General features: G+C 38.9%; 1 protein-coding gene across 1 annotated transcript in view; it reads left to right on the top strand.

Annotated features, from left to right (window-relative positions):
* LOC124775007 (probable aconitate hydratase, mitochondrial) overlaps window positions 1-17452 on the top strand; it is a 108968-nt gene that overhangs the window by 51038 nt on the left and 40478 nt on the right. The window contains 3 exon segments of the mRNA XM_047249760.1: window positions 1476-1634; window positions 10718-10868; window positions 12491-12666. Coding sequence (XP_047105716.1) covers window positions 1476-1634; window positions 10718-10868; window positions 12491-12666 — 486 coding nt within the window.

Raw genomic sequence — 17452 nt, 5'->3', positions numbered from 1 at the left:
GTGAATAAAGAAAATGGAGCTGACTTATTGCATGCATAAAACCATTCGGTTTCATACCCATGCACTGTCTTCAGCAGTCATTGCACACTATGGCATTTTCACTTGGGAAGTACTTTAGCACACAGGGTACAATGGATAGACACAGAATTTCTCAAATGAGATTTCATGAGAATTGTTGAGGAAACATCAATACACTTGAACATATTTGGTGAACAGCTACATGGCTGAAAAATGTGTAGCGAGATGAATTGCAACTCAGTAAATAGTTGTACAGTTTTTTTGTTTTTTTTTTTTTCTGTGAATGCAGAAACTCTTGCAATGTCTTTCGAAACAATACCAAAACTGTTCTAGTGGCATTAAATAATATTTTTGGAAGTCAGTTTGCATTAAAAGCTGTGCTCACAGTGTCAGGTGCAGAGTTCGTCATGCTCTTACCCATATGACAAATGCTGAAATGAAATTTTGTGTAATCAAAATTTAAATTGTGTAATGTATTTACATGTTCAATAGTGGTATTGCTTGAGAAATCTGCATTAGCAATAATGAAACAAAGCATTCAACCATGGCTACCACAATGCTATTGCACAAGATATTGTTTAATCCCTAAGGTTGGCAATGAGTGGATACAAAAGACCTCTGGTCTCATTTCTTAGTGTAAGAAATGAACTATTGCATTAAACGAGGTTTTGTGGTACAATTGGCACTGACATCCCCAGGTGTATGATGTTTTTTTATGTGGCAACAGGGAAAAATGCCGTTTTCTGCAACATTTCATTAAAACCAGCTACTTCATCTTATGTTGCTAAGAATCATGTACTTCGTATTACTTTGTTAAAAACTGCTGATTTTGCATTGTTTGTCGCATTATCTTCTAAATAAAATTCTCGTGTTGCTAGATATTGTATACCAAAAAATTTGTCATTATCTTACAGCAGCACAAAACATAACATTAGCTTTAGCATATTTTCATTTTTGTCCTCAACAGAGTAATTTCCCACAAAACAGGATTATAATTCTGGAAATCAAAGTTCCCTGTCTGTTGGAAAAGATTACAGATGTGTTAAACAGCTGATGTATATTTTGCTTCAAGATATCAAAAGTGAGGGATTTTATAGTTTTTACTATTCATTCTTATGTTCATTCAGTAAATTTGTCATTTTGTTTTTGAGATGATCTTCCTCCATACTTTATTAAAAATGGTGGGAAAGTGGCACATTGCTAAAATACAGATTGGGAAATGTTAAACAGTTAAGTTGTTTGCACATTTCCATGATTTTTACTGCTGGGCCACTATATATTTCACATCAACTGACAGAGCATTCACTAAGCTTTTTTTAACAGAAGTATGTTTGCCTAATTTCTGGTAGTTGTATCAGACTTCTAGGTCATGGCAAGTATATGTGCTGTTACATACTGTAGGGGATTACTGGGAAATTTTCAAGACTCTTGTGACATTTAATTACATTTTGTTGCAGATTATTCTTGAGAATTATGCATTCCCAGGACTGCTAATGATTGGCACTGATTCTCACACACCAAATGGTGGAGGACTTGGTTGTCTGTGTATTGGAGTTGGTGGAGCTGATGCTGTTGATGTTATGGCAAATATTCCATGGGAACTCAAATGTCCAAAGGTAAGTTTCAGAAATATATATGTTCCTTTCTTGTTATCTGTGAATATGATGTAGTAAAAAGGTGGCTTTCTTAAAAAAAAAAAAAAAAAAAAAAAAAAAAAAAAAAAAAAAAAAAAAAAGCTTTCTCTTTAGGCACAAAGCTATGGAAAGGATAGATTGCTACTTGCTATAGAGCCAATACATACCAAGTGGTCCAGCACTGGTTGCTTGACCATCTCAGAAAAATTTTATATTTGTTCGGTGAATTCCCCAATGTTTAGTAGTCACAAAAATATTTTTTTAAAAAATTTATTGTTTATTATTTTGAAATGGCGGCCAATTTGTTCCAGGCCGCATGCATTTTTTCCTATTTGCAAGCATCTACATTTTTTACGATTATTCAGTAGTGGATTGTCCTAAGCCTTTCAGATAAAATGCATTTAGTTCAACACACTCGGGGCTACATATTAACATCATTATTCCTTAGCTGAATGTATTCTTTTATATTTTAATAGTTCAAAGTTATCAGCCACAAATTAAAAAAACTCAATTTTTGAACAGTAGTTTTCCAAAGAAAGAATAATTTCTCAGCTTTAATGTTTTTCTGCTATTACACTGAGTAGTATACAGTAGTTACTTTTTTATAGAGTATCAATGGTGAGCACCTTACACATAAAACATTACTCCATTTTAAAAAATGGATTTTTTTATTTCTTCATTTTGTGGCCTGCAATATCTTTGTTCGGGACCAGATAAAAATCTGAAAATTTCACAGTTACTAGACGTTTATGATATCAAACTTCAGTATAAATTTCAGCTTTGAGATTCAATTGGAAGTTATGGAAAAAAATTACAAACACAAGTCAAAATACGTTTCATAAAATCTGCGATATTTAGGCTTGTGGAACAAAATATATCAGTTACAGTATATAATTTAATCATATCTATGATTACTTACTTTTTTATTGAAAATATGCCTACTAATTACATTATATTTTCTTGTTATTTGTTTTCAGTACGTCGTTCATTGAACATTTGAGAAATTTGTTCACTCATTTTGGGTGTTAGATCATAAGGTCGCCCAGTCACAGTTGTAAATTCCATGGGAGACAGCTTCCTTAGTACATTTTTAAGTGGCATCCGAACTTGATCCTTCTCAATTTTTTTAAAAGATGTCCTTGGTCCTGGAGGGTGACAAAATACAAACATGTACATCTTAGTTTTGACAGTCAGTATTATCAACTTCTCCAATCCACTACTGTTCATCGTAAACACAAGCCACTATGTCTTTATTTTGAAGAACTATTTGTACAAGTATTCCACACTGATGAAGTTCACTATCAGGCGAAGTTGATGTGATCTTACACTTCAGTAAGATGTGTGAATGGGGTACAAAACAATGAAAAGATCGAGCGCCTTTAATCTTCTGACAAGTGTTGTACCTTTCCTTCAAAACACTGCCAAAGACTTTTCTATTTCCTCACATTGTACAAAAACATAGGTAATTCCTTTGATATGTTTTTTACAGAATTCAAACATTTCTTGGGGTGTTATGATATGATTGTCATCGGTCCGCTGCAGACTTGCTTTGTGACAGCTCACTTTGTTATACCCCCGACACCATCACCCATGGCATGAAGTGGAAAAGTGCCATTCTACATCAGACCCAAAATCTTCTTTATGAAAGGAGACGTTAATATTTTTTTTTTATATATTGACTTACTGCCTCATCCGAAAAGTAAATCAGTTTTTTTATGGAAGGGTGATGCTGTTTATTGTAGTCTGTTAATTTTATTTGAAAAATGTGCACTGCTGTTGTGTTGCGTTCAAGGTAGTCACTAATGACACAAAAGCTGTGGCTCATTAGTTCATCCTCATCTTTATATTATAATACAAATGGATAAACTGTGGCCTGTTCGTTTACCCAGTAGTGCCCTTGTACTTCATCTTGAATGACAAAGGAATAATTTTCCGAAAAGTCAGCAAGAACTAAGCATTCATCAGCTGCCAAGGTTTGCTTTTTGTCTTTCAGAAATTGACTTTGAGCTTTTGCAATAAAACGATGCATATTCAGATTTTCAAGGTTTGCCACCAACACTTCAAAAACCTCTTCTTCTGATTTTATGACGGTCAATATTTCAGTTGTGTCTTATCACCCATTGTCTGTATTTTGTATTTTCAGGCATCAAACTGTCTTCCTTGGATTCTTCAAACATGTCAAGTAGGGCTTGTTTGCCTGGACAATCTTCACATTTTACTTTGATCATACAAGTGTAACTGTCAATATTGCATACCATAACTTCCAAAAGGTCTTTATAGTCAACTCTAAGATAGTTAGTGAAATGACATGAATTCTAATAATTATACACTACTGGCCATTAAAATTGCTACACCAAGAAGAAATGCAGATGACAAATGAGTATTCATTGGACAAATATGTTGTACTAGAACTGACATGTGATTACATTTTCACGCAATTCGGGTGCATAGATCCTGAGAAATCACTACCCAGAACAACCACCTCTGGCCGTAATAATGGCCTTGATACACCTGGGCATTGAGTCAAACAGAGCTTGAATGGCGTGTACGGGTACAGCTGTCCATGCATCTTCAACACAATACCACAGTTCATCAAGAGTAGTGACTGATGTATTGTGACGAGCCAGTTGCTCAGCCACCATTGACCAGACGTTTTCAGTTGGTGAGAGATTTGGAGAATGTGCTGGCCAAGGCAGCAGCCGAACATTTTCTGTATCCAGAAAGGCGCGTACAGGACCTGCAACATGCGGTCATGCATTATCCTGCTGAATTGTAACGTCCACTGTTCAAAGTGCCGTCAATGGGAACAAGAGGTGACCGAGACGTGTAACCAATGGCACCCCATACCATCATGCCGGGTGATAGGCCAGTATGGCGATGACGAATACACACTTCCAATGTACATTCACCGCTATGTCGCCAAACACTGATGCGATCATCATGATGCTGTAAACAGAACCTCGATTCATCCGAAAAAATGACGTTTTGCCATTCGTGCAGCCAGGTTCGTCGTTGAGTACACCATCGCAGGCGCTCCTGTCTGTGATGCAGCGTCAAGGGTAACCGCAGCCATGGTCTCAGAGCTGATAGTCCATGCTGCTGCAAATGTCGTTGACCTGTTCGTACAGATGGTTGTTGTCTTGCAAATGTCCCCATCTGTTGACTCAGGGCTAGAGACGTGGCAGCACGATCTGTTACAGCCATGCGGATGAGATGCCAGTCATCTCAACTGCTAGTAATACGAGGCCGTTGGGATCCAGCACAGTGTTCCGTATTACCCTCCTGAACCCACCGATTCCATATTCTGCTAACAGTCATTGGATCTCGACCAACATGAGCAGCAATGTTGCGATACGATAAACCGCAATCACGATAGGCTACAATCCGACCTTTATCAAAGTCGGAAACATGATGGTACGCATTTCACCTCCTTACACGAGGCATCACAACGACGTTTCACCAGGCAACGCCGGTCAACTGCTGTTTGTGTGTGAGAAATTGGTTGGAAACGTTCCTCATGTCAGCACGTTGTAGGTGTTGCCACTGGCACCAACCTTGTGTGAATGCTCTGAAAAGCTAATCATTTGTATATCACAGCATCTTCTTCCTGTCAGTTAGATTTCACGTCTGTAGTGTGATATCTTCGTGGTGTAGCAATTTTAATGGTCAGTAGTGTACTTATTTTAGTGAATCATCTGGAATAACTCTGTGTTGTCATAACTATTAAATAGTGTCTTCCTTCGAAAGAACAGGGTTCGAGTCTTATCCTTTAAAACTGAATGGTATGGGGCACCGTCAGTAATAGTTACTGACTTATTTTCTAAACTTGGTGACAACATATTTTTGATCTAATGTAAAAATGTTTCACGATTGATTTCCTCATGGTACTCTGATATTTTCTTGGATCTGAAAAGCAGTTGACAGCTGGAAATAAAGCTGTGGTAGGTACCAGTATGCAAAAGGATACTCTATCACCTTTTCCACTGGGAAGTGTCATACCTTTTTCTTGGTTGCCACTCCAACCTTTTGTAACAGTATGTCCTGCATTCACCCATGTTTCATCAATCCAAACAATGCCCTTGAAATTAATATATTAAATTTCATGCAAAAAATCTGCGTCGCTGTGTGGCTTTGTCTTCTTGTTCCATCAGTGATTTACAGCCTGAAATATGTTTGTATTTAAAACCAAGACTGCAGAACTAGTCACAACAATGATCTGCTGCCTTCAAAAAGTTCAGCATCCCCCAGTGTTGTAGGAAGCTAATCTAATGTAGGCCAACCGGATCGTATCTTTGGCGAAAGCATCCAGATTTGTTATGCATTTCTGCATTCTTCTTTTCTTGCCCATCATATGAAGACAAGAGGGTCCTGCTTCATTTCTTTCATTCCCATACTTCTCTTTAGTAATATGAAGTATGGTCGGTTCACTAACCTTCATCACAGCTGATGTTTGCATGTCATCTTTGGAAACCATTAAGAGTGGTCCCCCGTTTTCCACCTCCCTCTCAAAGTATTCCTGCACATTACACATGAGGTGTTGTGATTGTCCTTTAAATGCAGCTCCTTCTCATACTTTCTTTTGTAGTGTGTTTGTATCCTTGTTTCTGGGTCTGCCCCTTTTCTTTTGGATTTCATCAGACATGGTAAACCACACACAAAGCACATGCACAATGATGGTAATGGAATACACACATTTGACACACAAAACTAGTTGTTATATCCTCAGATTAACACCCATGTGCGAACAAAAATTTTTTTTGAGTGGAGCAAGGCCAGTGCTTAATTTTACAAAAGGAGAAACTTTCTTCGGAAAAAACTCCTTTTCCTACCAAAATTTTATAACAAGCTAAAGAATATGCCATCTTATTGAATTGAAATATTAGCAACTGAACTGAATTTACGTTCCTTTGTCGAGTTTTCTCTCTACGCATTCCGGCGGATGCCGAGGAAGTAGATCGGCGCAGAGTCTGGGGTCGATGGCCGGCGCAGCAAAGGCGTTCCGGCTGCATCGAAGTATCTTCGATGCGGCAGTCCATGGCGGGTTGAAAGACTCCTGTTTCCCTTTCTTCCGGCGATTTAACATGGCGGCTACAGTCTTCCTCTGCTGATTCCGGAGTGATGATTTGCGGCCGTTGGCGATCCCTGAATGGTGGATGGTGATATCGTAGTGTGACGACCCACGCCGGAAAAAGGCTCGGGCGTAGTTCACAGCTGATTGAATGTTTGATGGGAACGCCCCTAGCGCCGGCTGGCGGAACGCGCCGGCACTAAGTTGCAGGCGCCGATAAACTCTATCGCCGTAGCCGACCGTTGCGTTTGTGTGGCTGTGCGCGCCACAGTACTAGTCACAGTGGGAGTCACCTGAGCATTTGTTGGGGCAGTTTGGCAATTGCGAATGGTTCAGGTGCGATGTTGAGCTCTCCGATTGGAGGAAACCAGCTCCAGCCTGTGAAGTGTCAGCTATCAAGTAATTAAAACAGACTGTAGGCTTTTGCAGGATAGTCAGCATGACTTCAAACATCTGCTAGTTGAGATTTTTCAGCATTTCTGTGACTATCCTGTGGCGCAAAGTAACCTGTGGTCATCCCTATTGCCCTTCTTCGCATATGTTCCATATTCCCTCTTCTATCTAAGACATATTCATATAGTAAGTTTCCATGGGGGTCATGAATAGAGACAAAAAGTAATTTAATTGAAATATTTACTAGAACAGATACAGGAAATGTTGAGTTATTTTTCAATATATTCACCTCTGGAATTCAGAAATTTGTCGTAATATGGGATGAACTTTTGTATCCCTGTGTCATCTTTGCCACCTGGGATTGGAACCACTGTGTGTCAACATCTCTGCCTCTCCATCAGTGTGAAAACATTGACTCCCACCGCACAGAAGTTTCTTGAGGTTCCAGATCAGATGGAACTTACTAGGAGCTAGCTTTGCACTGTAAGGTGGATTATCAAACACCTCCCAGCCAGACATTTGCAATAGCTCTCTTGTCTATTGAGTTGTGCTGTGCTCAACATTATCATGTAGCAAGTCAACATTGGCACTGAACATCGCAAGCTGTTTGTTCTGAATGGTCCATCATATCTGTATTGTTTTGCAGTAATTCTCTCGTCTGGTCAGGAATATGATTAGAAGTCCCCATCTGTCTGTCCCAGAACACTGAACACAGCACTTCTCATGCTTCATCTTGCAGGGAAAGCCACTGTGATGCCAATGCATTGACTACTGCTTGGTTCCTGGGGGTAATGTGTGAAACCCATGTCTCAATGCCTGTGATGAAATGATCCAGAAGTTCATCACTGTCATCGTGGTACCACTGCAGAAAAGTCAGAGCTGCCCCCATGCTCATTATTTTGTGTTCTGGAGCCTTTAGCTATGACCACCACATGCCATGTAATTTCCAGTACAGCAGGTACTCCTTGACAGTTTCATACAAGACCCAGCACATCTGTGGGTTTAGATTGTCAAGTCCCATTATTGTAATGTGACAGTTCTCCACAATGTGTCCCCACATAAGGTTGCCTGTAATGATTGATGGCCTATTGTTGTGTTTCTCATGATGTTATCCTTATAGACCAGGAACAGCTGACTATGAATTTAGAGTGGTGCTGTGTTCTGTGCATTCAAAAACTTTTAGTGACTGCACTTAACACATGTTGGGAGCTGGAATATGAGCCTCCATTTTCAACTGCTAGTATTGATATGATTTTACGGATTTTGATTGTGACTCATTGATATTTTACTCATAGGTGACTGTCTTTACAACGTTACATTTCTGGCATTTAAAGCTCTTACCTCTCAAAACTGGTCAAGATATGACTGAATATTTTTGCAGAGGGTTTTTTTTTTTCCAAGTCCTCATTATAGGTAACTGCATCATCTGAAAAAGTAAGAAATTGTTATTAATATTAACTGCCAGGTCATTAATGTAAATGTGAATAATAATGATCCAACATGCATTACTGGGGTGTGACTGCAGTTTCTCCTCCATCCAGGATGTGAGGTGTGTCCACAAAATAAGGTCTCAGAGATGCTGAAGCTGTGAGGAACACTTTTACATGCGATCCGACAACACTGGAATGTAGCCTGGCTAGTGCCCCAACCCTTCCCCCTTCAAGCCCTCACCAATCTGAGCCCACTGAGATGCTCAGTTTTGATGGGCAGCTGTTCGCAATGGGTTCCCCTTGGATTCTCTCACCATGTGTAAGTTACATCCAGTGATCCGGGCACTACCCCCATTGCCATTCATCATCTATTATATAAAGTCTATATATAGTGTATGGACATAAAAAAACGTGAAAGTGAGTCAGAGAGTTCAAGGATCGACATACAGCCTGAAAACGTCCATGACCAACAGCCTTCTGGTTGCCCTTTGATTTTGGCCAAAATAATTGCAAAAATGAAGACAGAAATGCTTGAAGATTGGCATGCAACAATCAATCTCCTGGGCCAATTTGGACATGACATTCTGACCTCTCCTCCCCTCTTTACAACGCAGACTTCTTAGCACCTAGTGATTTTCATATGTTTCTGGAGCTGAGATCACTCGTGGATAGAATAAATTTCCAGTTCAATGAAGAGCTGAAAAACGAGGCTGAGTGCTACTTACAAAATGTGGCAGAAGAGTTCTGTGGCAAGGGTATACAAAAAATGCCACAGGACATGTAAATTTACATCTACATCTTTATTGATACTCCGCAAGCTACCATACAGCGCGTGGTGGAAGGTACCCTGTACCACTACTTGTTGTTTCCTTTCCTGTTTGGCTAACAAATAGAGTTTGGGAGAAACAACTGTCTATATGCCTCCATATGAACCCTAATTTCTCGTATTTTATCTTTGTGGTCCTTACACACGATGTATGTTGGTGGCAGTAGAACAGTTTGACAGTCAGCTTTAAATACCAGTTCTCTAAATATTCTCAGTATTGTTTCTCAAAAAGAACATTGCCTCCTCTCCAAGAAACCCCATTTCAGTTCCCAAAGCATCTCCATAACAATTAGGTGTTGTTCAATCCTACTGGTAACTGCTGCCCTCCTCTGAATTGCTTCAGTTGCATTGGTCATAACGTTGAAAAATAGCTGTAAGTCCAGCCTTTCGATCAATGTAATATTGTCAATAAAGGTGTTTCCTATGTGAAAATATAATTGGAGACCTTATTTTATGGTCATGCCTCGTATTTTACTTTCTCCCCGCCAAGAAATCCTCACTGAAGTCACAAATTTTGGCTATAACAGATGTGATCATACTTTCATCTGGAAGTGTTTTATGTGGAGTCAAATCCTTTTTGTAAGTAGAGAAATTCTGCATCTACCATAAGGGCTTGGGTGATGGCTTTCAGGATGCCCTGTGAGAAATGTACAAATCAGGTTCTGCATGATAGATGCTGTAAAAATCAGTACTTATTGGCATGGAAGAGAGAATTCTTGTAGAGATACATCACTGTATTTTAAGACTCTACAACAGGTACATGGTACTGGATGATAGTTCAGTTGTTCACTTCTGCCACTACCCTTCTAACAGATGGGTGTGACCTGTGCTTTCTTGTAATTAGGAGGCACATTTTTTGTTATGGTGAAAAACGGGGTCATCTCAGTTGAAAATCCTTTAAGGAATGTAATTGGTGTTAGAAAATAAATGTCGTAATAGGCGGGCTAGAAGACAGGATTTTTGTATTCAGCACAACGTGCAATGAGAAGTGGAACACCGAACATACTGTTCAGTAAACCATGACAAGTAAGCTCTGAAATTACTCAAAGGACTGGTTGAGTAGTGAACAGAAAATGTTTGGCATATTGCATTTACAGCCTTATACTATGGAGAATAATAGCTTGCTGCTGCAGTTACTAAAGGAATTGATTTTGCTGTTTATGGTGAAAGATATGTGTAAATTTCTTATTTACTCTGCCTACAATTCCTTTGCTTATTAAAACTTTGTTACTTTTCTTACTAAAGTTTGCACTTTAACTATGGCTTTTCATATGGAAATGTTCGGTATTGAGTAATTTTATATGCTACCTGTATACTCTAGAGTTATACATTAGTATCACATTTTTAGGTGATTGGAGTAAATCTCACAGGCAAGTTGAAGGGATGGACATCGCCCAAAGATATCATTTTGAAAGTTGCTGGAATACTCACTGTGAAAGGCGGTACTGGTGCTATTGTGGAGTACCATGGTCCTGGAGTGGACTCAATTTCGTGCACTGGTGAGTAATGTGTATATATTGCAGCAGGTAACACTCCTAAATGTATCTAAAAATTGGAGCAGAAAATATATCTAAAAATTGGAGTCTCATCTGCTACAATCAGTAATTAAGAACAATGCTGCTTCTCTATTAGTCGGATATTTGTGACTTTGCTCAAGAAAACATCGGGTTGAATGTAGTATATTTAAATTTGAGGAAGGAAGTGTCAGTGACAATGAGGTGATTGCCAAAACTGACTGCTGAGCTAGGTAATACTGCGGTGTTCAGATCTTTGTGAGCAGTTGTGAAAGTTGAGTGTTTGTAGACAGATGTCAATTAGCAGGATACACCAACTTACGTACTCCACTTGTGCATGATATTGAACTGATTTTGGCATGTACCATTCTGGGAAATACGATGTGGTCAATGGGAGGATGGTGTGTAGTATCCAGTAATCACTCTTAACTGTCACTTCTTAATGATGTGAAGATTCACCATAAACGACTTTTGTATGTCCCCTCTGCCTGGTAGGATTATACACACGCAATTCCCTGAACTGTTTATTATTATTGTTGTTGTTGTTCTGCAACTCTTAACCAGATGACCTTTGCATGCTGGAATGTACAAATTGCTCAATGTTCATATGATGTTTTCATCCTTATCTCCATATTGAGACTTTGTATATATAACTTATGTATTTACTTGTATTGTTCAAATAAATGCATTAAATTCAAAATAATAAAATTTTGATAGCAGTTGGTGCTGTAGTATAGCCCACTGTCTAGGCTAGGTATGAATCATCACAGTTATGCCATGAACAAGCAATGTTATTGTCCAGAAATAAGGCTTCTTTTCATGGGCATACACTTACATAAGTGTAGTTGCTCACGTTACAAATTTAGATTTGTCACCACAGTCAGAAGCATGTATTGTTATTGCCCATTGAGAATAAACTATTGTTTTGCCATTTTAGCCACCCATCATAACTCGTGATTGCTGTTAACATGGCCCTTCGTAATGGTTTTCCAGTTTTTGCGTTGACTTTTGCAGCGCTTAATGTTGTTTCACACCATAAGAACTTTAATAATGTGGAAATAATTGTGTAAATAAATATGGTGGCAAGCTGGAAACTGATAGCACTGAGAAACAGTTCCAGCTGAAGTAAGAGAGAGAATTTTTTGCATCTTCCCGTAGAGAAGAGTTCAGTTTGTAAATGGCCTTCTGGACACTGATCTCAACACTTCTGGATCTAGCATCCTCTCTTTGATTGACCACATTGGTATTTTGTTTTGCCATGCCGTATGCTCACTGATTATTGATTTATATATTAAGTTTTGTTCCTTTGAAAACCATGGGCAAGAAAATTGTACTAGAGTAAATGTTATGGATGTAAACATTTATATCATATAGTACTGTCAACTTCAAAGTTGTGATATTGACTCAGTACTAATACATACTACAGTTACATTATTCATCTACACCTTCCTTCAAGTCATCTTTGTTTGCAAGTTATTGGACTGTAGGATGAATATTGGTGATGAAAAATAATTTCATTCCTCTATTGAAGTAGAGGATGTTTGTGTTTCCCTCAACTCTTCAAGAACTTTGTTTATATGCTAATTACAGGTATTACATTGTTACAGGTATGGCCACTATTTGTAACATGGGTGCTGAGATTGGTGCAACCACTTCAATTTTCCCATATAATCGGCGTATGAGAGACTATTTGGTAGCCACAAATAGAAAGGATATCGCTGAGGAGGCAGACAAATATGTTAAGTCACTTTTCTCTGCAGATCCAGGAGCACCTTATGATCAGGTATAATTACCCTCACCCCCCCCCCCCCCCTTTCTCTTCTCCCGTTTCCTCCTCTTTCTCCCTCCCTCCTGCCCCACACACACTTTATTGTAACATTGCTCCGTCATTCTGTTGGCAGGCATCATTTAAGGTTTGTAGATTAAATTAACAAAACTGAGTGATCGTACTTTTCCCCACTTCCAACAAAAAGTTGGTATATACCAATTATATGAATCTAAGAAGCTAGCAGAATCTCGCTGCACTAAGCTTATCTACCTTTTTCATGGTCATATATTATCTTACTGTTCATGAAGTGTATGAACAGAGGTCACTTCCAGTGTGTAATCTATAGCGTCAATTAAATGTATGCCAGTCACTTAAGTGATTTTGCGATGTTTAACTGTAATGAGACATCATATGTCAGGTGATTTCTCCACTTGCACATTAGAATAGATATACTTGTAACAGGGAAATACCTAAGACACAAATTGTATAATTACAACAGAATAACCCATCAGACCAGCCGGCATGAAATGACATTTTAAAAAAGTGGTACCCCACTGCTTGTAAGGTATTTGAAAGGTCCTGATTTACCACTAACAGCTGCTGTCCAGTAAAAAATTTTAACAACCCGTTTTTCTTCATGGACCCTCATGAGGTTCATAAAACTTTCACATAATCATACTGTTGTTGTTGTTGTTGTTGTTGTTGTCTTCAGTCCAGAGACTGGTTTGATGCAGCTCTCCATGCTACTCTATCCTGTGCAAGCTTCTTCATCTCCCAGTACCTACTGCAGCCTACATCCTTCTGAATCTGCTTAGTGTATTCATCTCTTGGTCTCCCTCTATGATTTTTACCCTCCACGCTGCCCTCCAATGCTAAATTTGTGATCCCTTGATGCCTCAGAACATGTCCTACCAACCGGTCCCTTCTTCTTGTCAGGTTGTGCCACAAACTCCTCTTCTCCCCAATTCTATTCAATACCTCCTCATTAGTTATGTGATCTACCCATCTAATCTTCAGCATTCTTCTGTAGCACCCCATTTCGAAAGCTTCTATTCTCTTCTTGTCCAAACTATTTATCGTCCATGTTTCACTTCCATACATGGCTACACTCCATACAAATACTTTCAGAAACGACTTCCTGACATTTAAATCTATACTTGATGTTAACAAATTTCTCTTCTTCAGAAACACTTTCCTTGCCATTGCCAGTCCACATTTTATATTCTCTCTATTTCGATCAGCATCAGTTATTTTGTTCCCCAAATAGCAAAACTCCTTTACTACTTCAAGTGTCTCATTTCCTAATCTAATTCCCTCAGCATCACCAGACTTAATTCGACTACATTCCATTATCCTCGTTTTGCTTGTGTTGATGTTCATCTTATATCCTCCTACCCATAATAGATGATACAAAATCAGTGGCATCCAAATAATAAAATCCATGAATTTGTTACTGTTAACAAGTAGGAAATCAAAATGAATTGCCAATAATAAAAATAAACAGTGCACTGATTCATGTTATATTAGCAGTTAGCACTAACATTAAGAACAGGCATTGTATGTACTCAAAATGGAAATGAATTTTGAAACACTTTCAGAAGTTCGACTTGATCTAAAGCTACTTGATCACTCATTTGAAATCTGACTCGTCATTCATATTTATTCCAGCACTAAAGTTCTATTTTTAAGCTGCTGTATAAATGTAATACACTGAAAGAAAGAAAGAAAGAGAGAGAGAGAGAGAGAGAGAGAGAGAGAGAACACACACACACACACACTTCAAATTTAGTATGATACAATGTTGTTTTGTGTGCTGATGGCTAGATTTTTTTTTTTTACCTTTGCACTATATACTGGGTACACTCGTATATTTCAACAAAATTTCGCATTCTGTGTCCCTGCAACTTCATGCGATTAATGACTTGATTTATCTAAAAGTGATTAAAAAGTAACAGCATTTTTTTCCTTAAAGAATCTTTGTGTTCAACACCACATTTGTCCCCTTCAAAGTAATCCCTCCTCAGATGTAATAAAATTGTGGCAGCCACTTTCTCCAGTCTTGGAAACACTTCTGGAACTTCTTTTTCATCATCAGTGGTGGCAAAACGACATCCTTTCGTCGTCCTCTTCAGCCTCTGGAATAGAAAGAAGTCGTAGGGGTCCACGTCTGGTTAATATGGTGGCTGAGACAACATACCGGTTTTGTTTTTTGCCAAAAAATCCGAGTGGGAACATTATCATGACGCAATCTCCATGAGTTGTTTTACCGCTATTGTGGTCAATTTCTTTGGATTGCTACATGAAAATGGTGCAAAACTTCCAGGTAGTGTTGCTTATTGCCTGTACAGCTAGAAGGCAGGAACTCACAATGCACTATCCCAAAGTAATCGAAGAAAACAGTGAGAACCACACTCACGTATGATCAAACTTGCCAATTTTTTTGGTGTTTGCTCTTCAGGCAGTTTGCACTGGAATGTTTGGGTCATGGTTTAGACATTATATCTGTATTGCCCATGTTTTGTCACCTGTTGTAACCATCTTTAGAAATTCTGGATCATTGTCAACATTATTCAGCAATTCCGGAGTGATGTTTAAGTGACTTCTTTTTAGTCAAAATTAAAATTCTGGGATAAACTTTGCTGCTACACATTTCATGCCCAAAAATCCAAAAAAATTGCTTGGCATGAGACATAGGATATGCCGACATCATCAGCAACCTCTCAGATAGTGATTCAACAATTTTCCAGCACCATTTTCTTTACTTCTTCCATATTGTCATCAGTAATTGATTTGCTTGGCGGTTGTCCTCTTAAATGTCTTCTCAACCCTCTTTTAAACTTTTACACCACTTGTAAACTTTTGTGTCGCCCATAGCAGACAAGCCAAAAGCCACAGTCCGTATTTCATATGCGGTGCTGTACTTTATTCCATTTTCCAAGCAAAATTTAATGCAAATTCTTTGACCCATAATTTTTGAAACTAAAAAACCCCGGAGCATTCAAAAACGTGTATAACCTATTAAACTGTCAACATTAAACTATATATTCAAAACAACTGAAAATGCGATTATACATTAAAAACGTGTGTGAATGAGAAAAAAATTGAAAATCGGATGTGTAAAACCTGTAAAATTAAAAAGTTCCCATTGCTTTTTGATTAAGCCACGTACATTTTTAATTACAGGCTGATCTCAGATTTCCAGACAGTTTGGTTCTGTGGCTCACTTGAAGTTCGTTCGTATACAGCTGAGCGTTTACTCATTAGAAGTAGAGTGTGATTGTGAAGTTATCTGGTCACGTTTAACAGGGCTAGGGGAAATAAAGTTAATTGTGGGGTGTTACTACCGGCCACCAGGTTCCGCCGTGACAGTTCTAGAATCATTCGAAGGGAGTCTACATTCTGTATTGCGGAAGTACCCGGATCATGCTATATTAGTCGGAGGTGACTTCAGCCTACCTAGTATAGACTGGAATGTCTATGGATTCATTACAGGTGGTACCGACAAGCCGTCATGTGAATTACTTTTGAACACATTATCCGAAAACTGTCTTGAACAGCTAAATCAATAGCCAAGGCGTAATGGAAATATTTTAGATCTGGTAGCCATGAACAAACCAGACCTCATCGACGGTGTCAGTGTTGAGACAGGGGTTAGTGATCGTGATGTTGTCATTATGACTATGGTCATGAAATTTAAAATGTCAGTCAAGAAGGCTAGGAGAGTATTCTTACTAGAAAGAGTGGATAAGCAGTTGTTAGCATCCTATTTAGTAAATGAATCGACTTCATTTACCTCCGGTATGATGGACGTGGAAGAATTATGGGCAAATTTTAAACACATTGCAAATCACACATTGGACAAGTATGTGCCGTAAAAGTGGGTTACAGACGGAAAAGACCCACCGTGGTTTAACAGCGCGATTCGGAGAATGCTCAGGAAGCAAAGACAGTTGCACTCGCGGTACAAGAGAGAGCGGGAGAATGAGGACAGGAGAAAGTAAGTAAAGATTTGTGCTGCTGTAAACAGATCGATGCCTGAAGCATACAACCACTACCACCGTCATACCTTAGTAAAAGATCTTGCTGAAAACCCAAGGAAATTCTGGTCTTACGTAAAATTGGTAAGCGAGTCGAAGGCTTCCATTCAGTCACTCACTGATCAGTCTAGCCTGGCAACGGAAGACAGCAAAACGAAAGCTGAAATTTTAAATTTAGCATTTGAGAAATCTTTCACGCAGGAGGATCGTACAAACATACCGCCGTTTGAGTCTCGTACGGATTCCCATATAGAGGACGTAGTGATAGACACCCCTGGGGTTGTGAAGCAGCTGAATGGGTTGAAAGTAAATAAATCGCCAGGTCCTGATGGCATTCCAATTCGGTTTTACAGAGTGTACTCTACGGCATTGGCTCCTTACTTAGCTAGCATTTATTGCGTATCTCTTGCCCAACGTAAAGTCCCGAGCGACTGGAAAAAAGCGTAGGTGACGCCTGTATATAAGAAGGGTAGGAGGATGGATCCTCAAAATTACAGACCAATATCCTTAACATTGGTTTGTTGCAGGATTCTCGAACATATTCTCAGTTCGAATATAATGAATTTCCTTGAGACAAAGAAGTTGCTGTCCATGCATCAGCACGGCTTTAGAAAGCATCGCTACTGCGAAACGCAACTCGCCCTTTTTTCACTTGACATCTTGCGAACGATGGATGAAGGGTCAGATGGATGCCATATTTCTTGACCTTGAGAAAGCATTTGATTCGGTGCCCACCTGCAGACTCCTAACTAAGGTACAGGCAT

This window comes from Schistocerca piceifrons, chromosome 2 (genome assembly GCF_021461385.2).
Source record: "Schistocerca piceifrons isolate TAMUIC-IGC-003096 chromosome 2, iqSchPice1.1, whole genome shotgun sequence".
In the NCBI taxonomy this organism is placed as follows: domain Eukaryota; kingdom Metazoa; phylum Arthropoda; class Insecta; order Orthoptera; family Acrididae; genus Schistocerca; species Schistocerca piceifrons.
The sequence above is the reverse complement of the archived record's forward strand: the minus strand, read 5'-3'. Positions and strand labels throughout refer to the sequence as shown.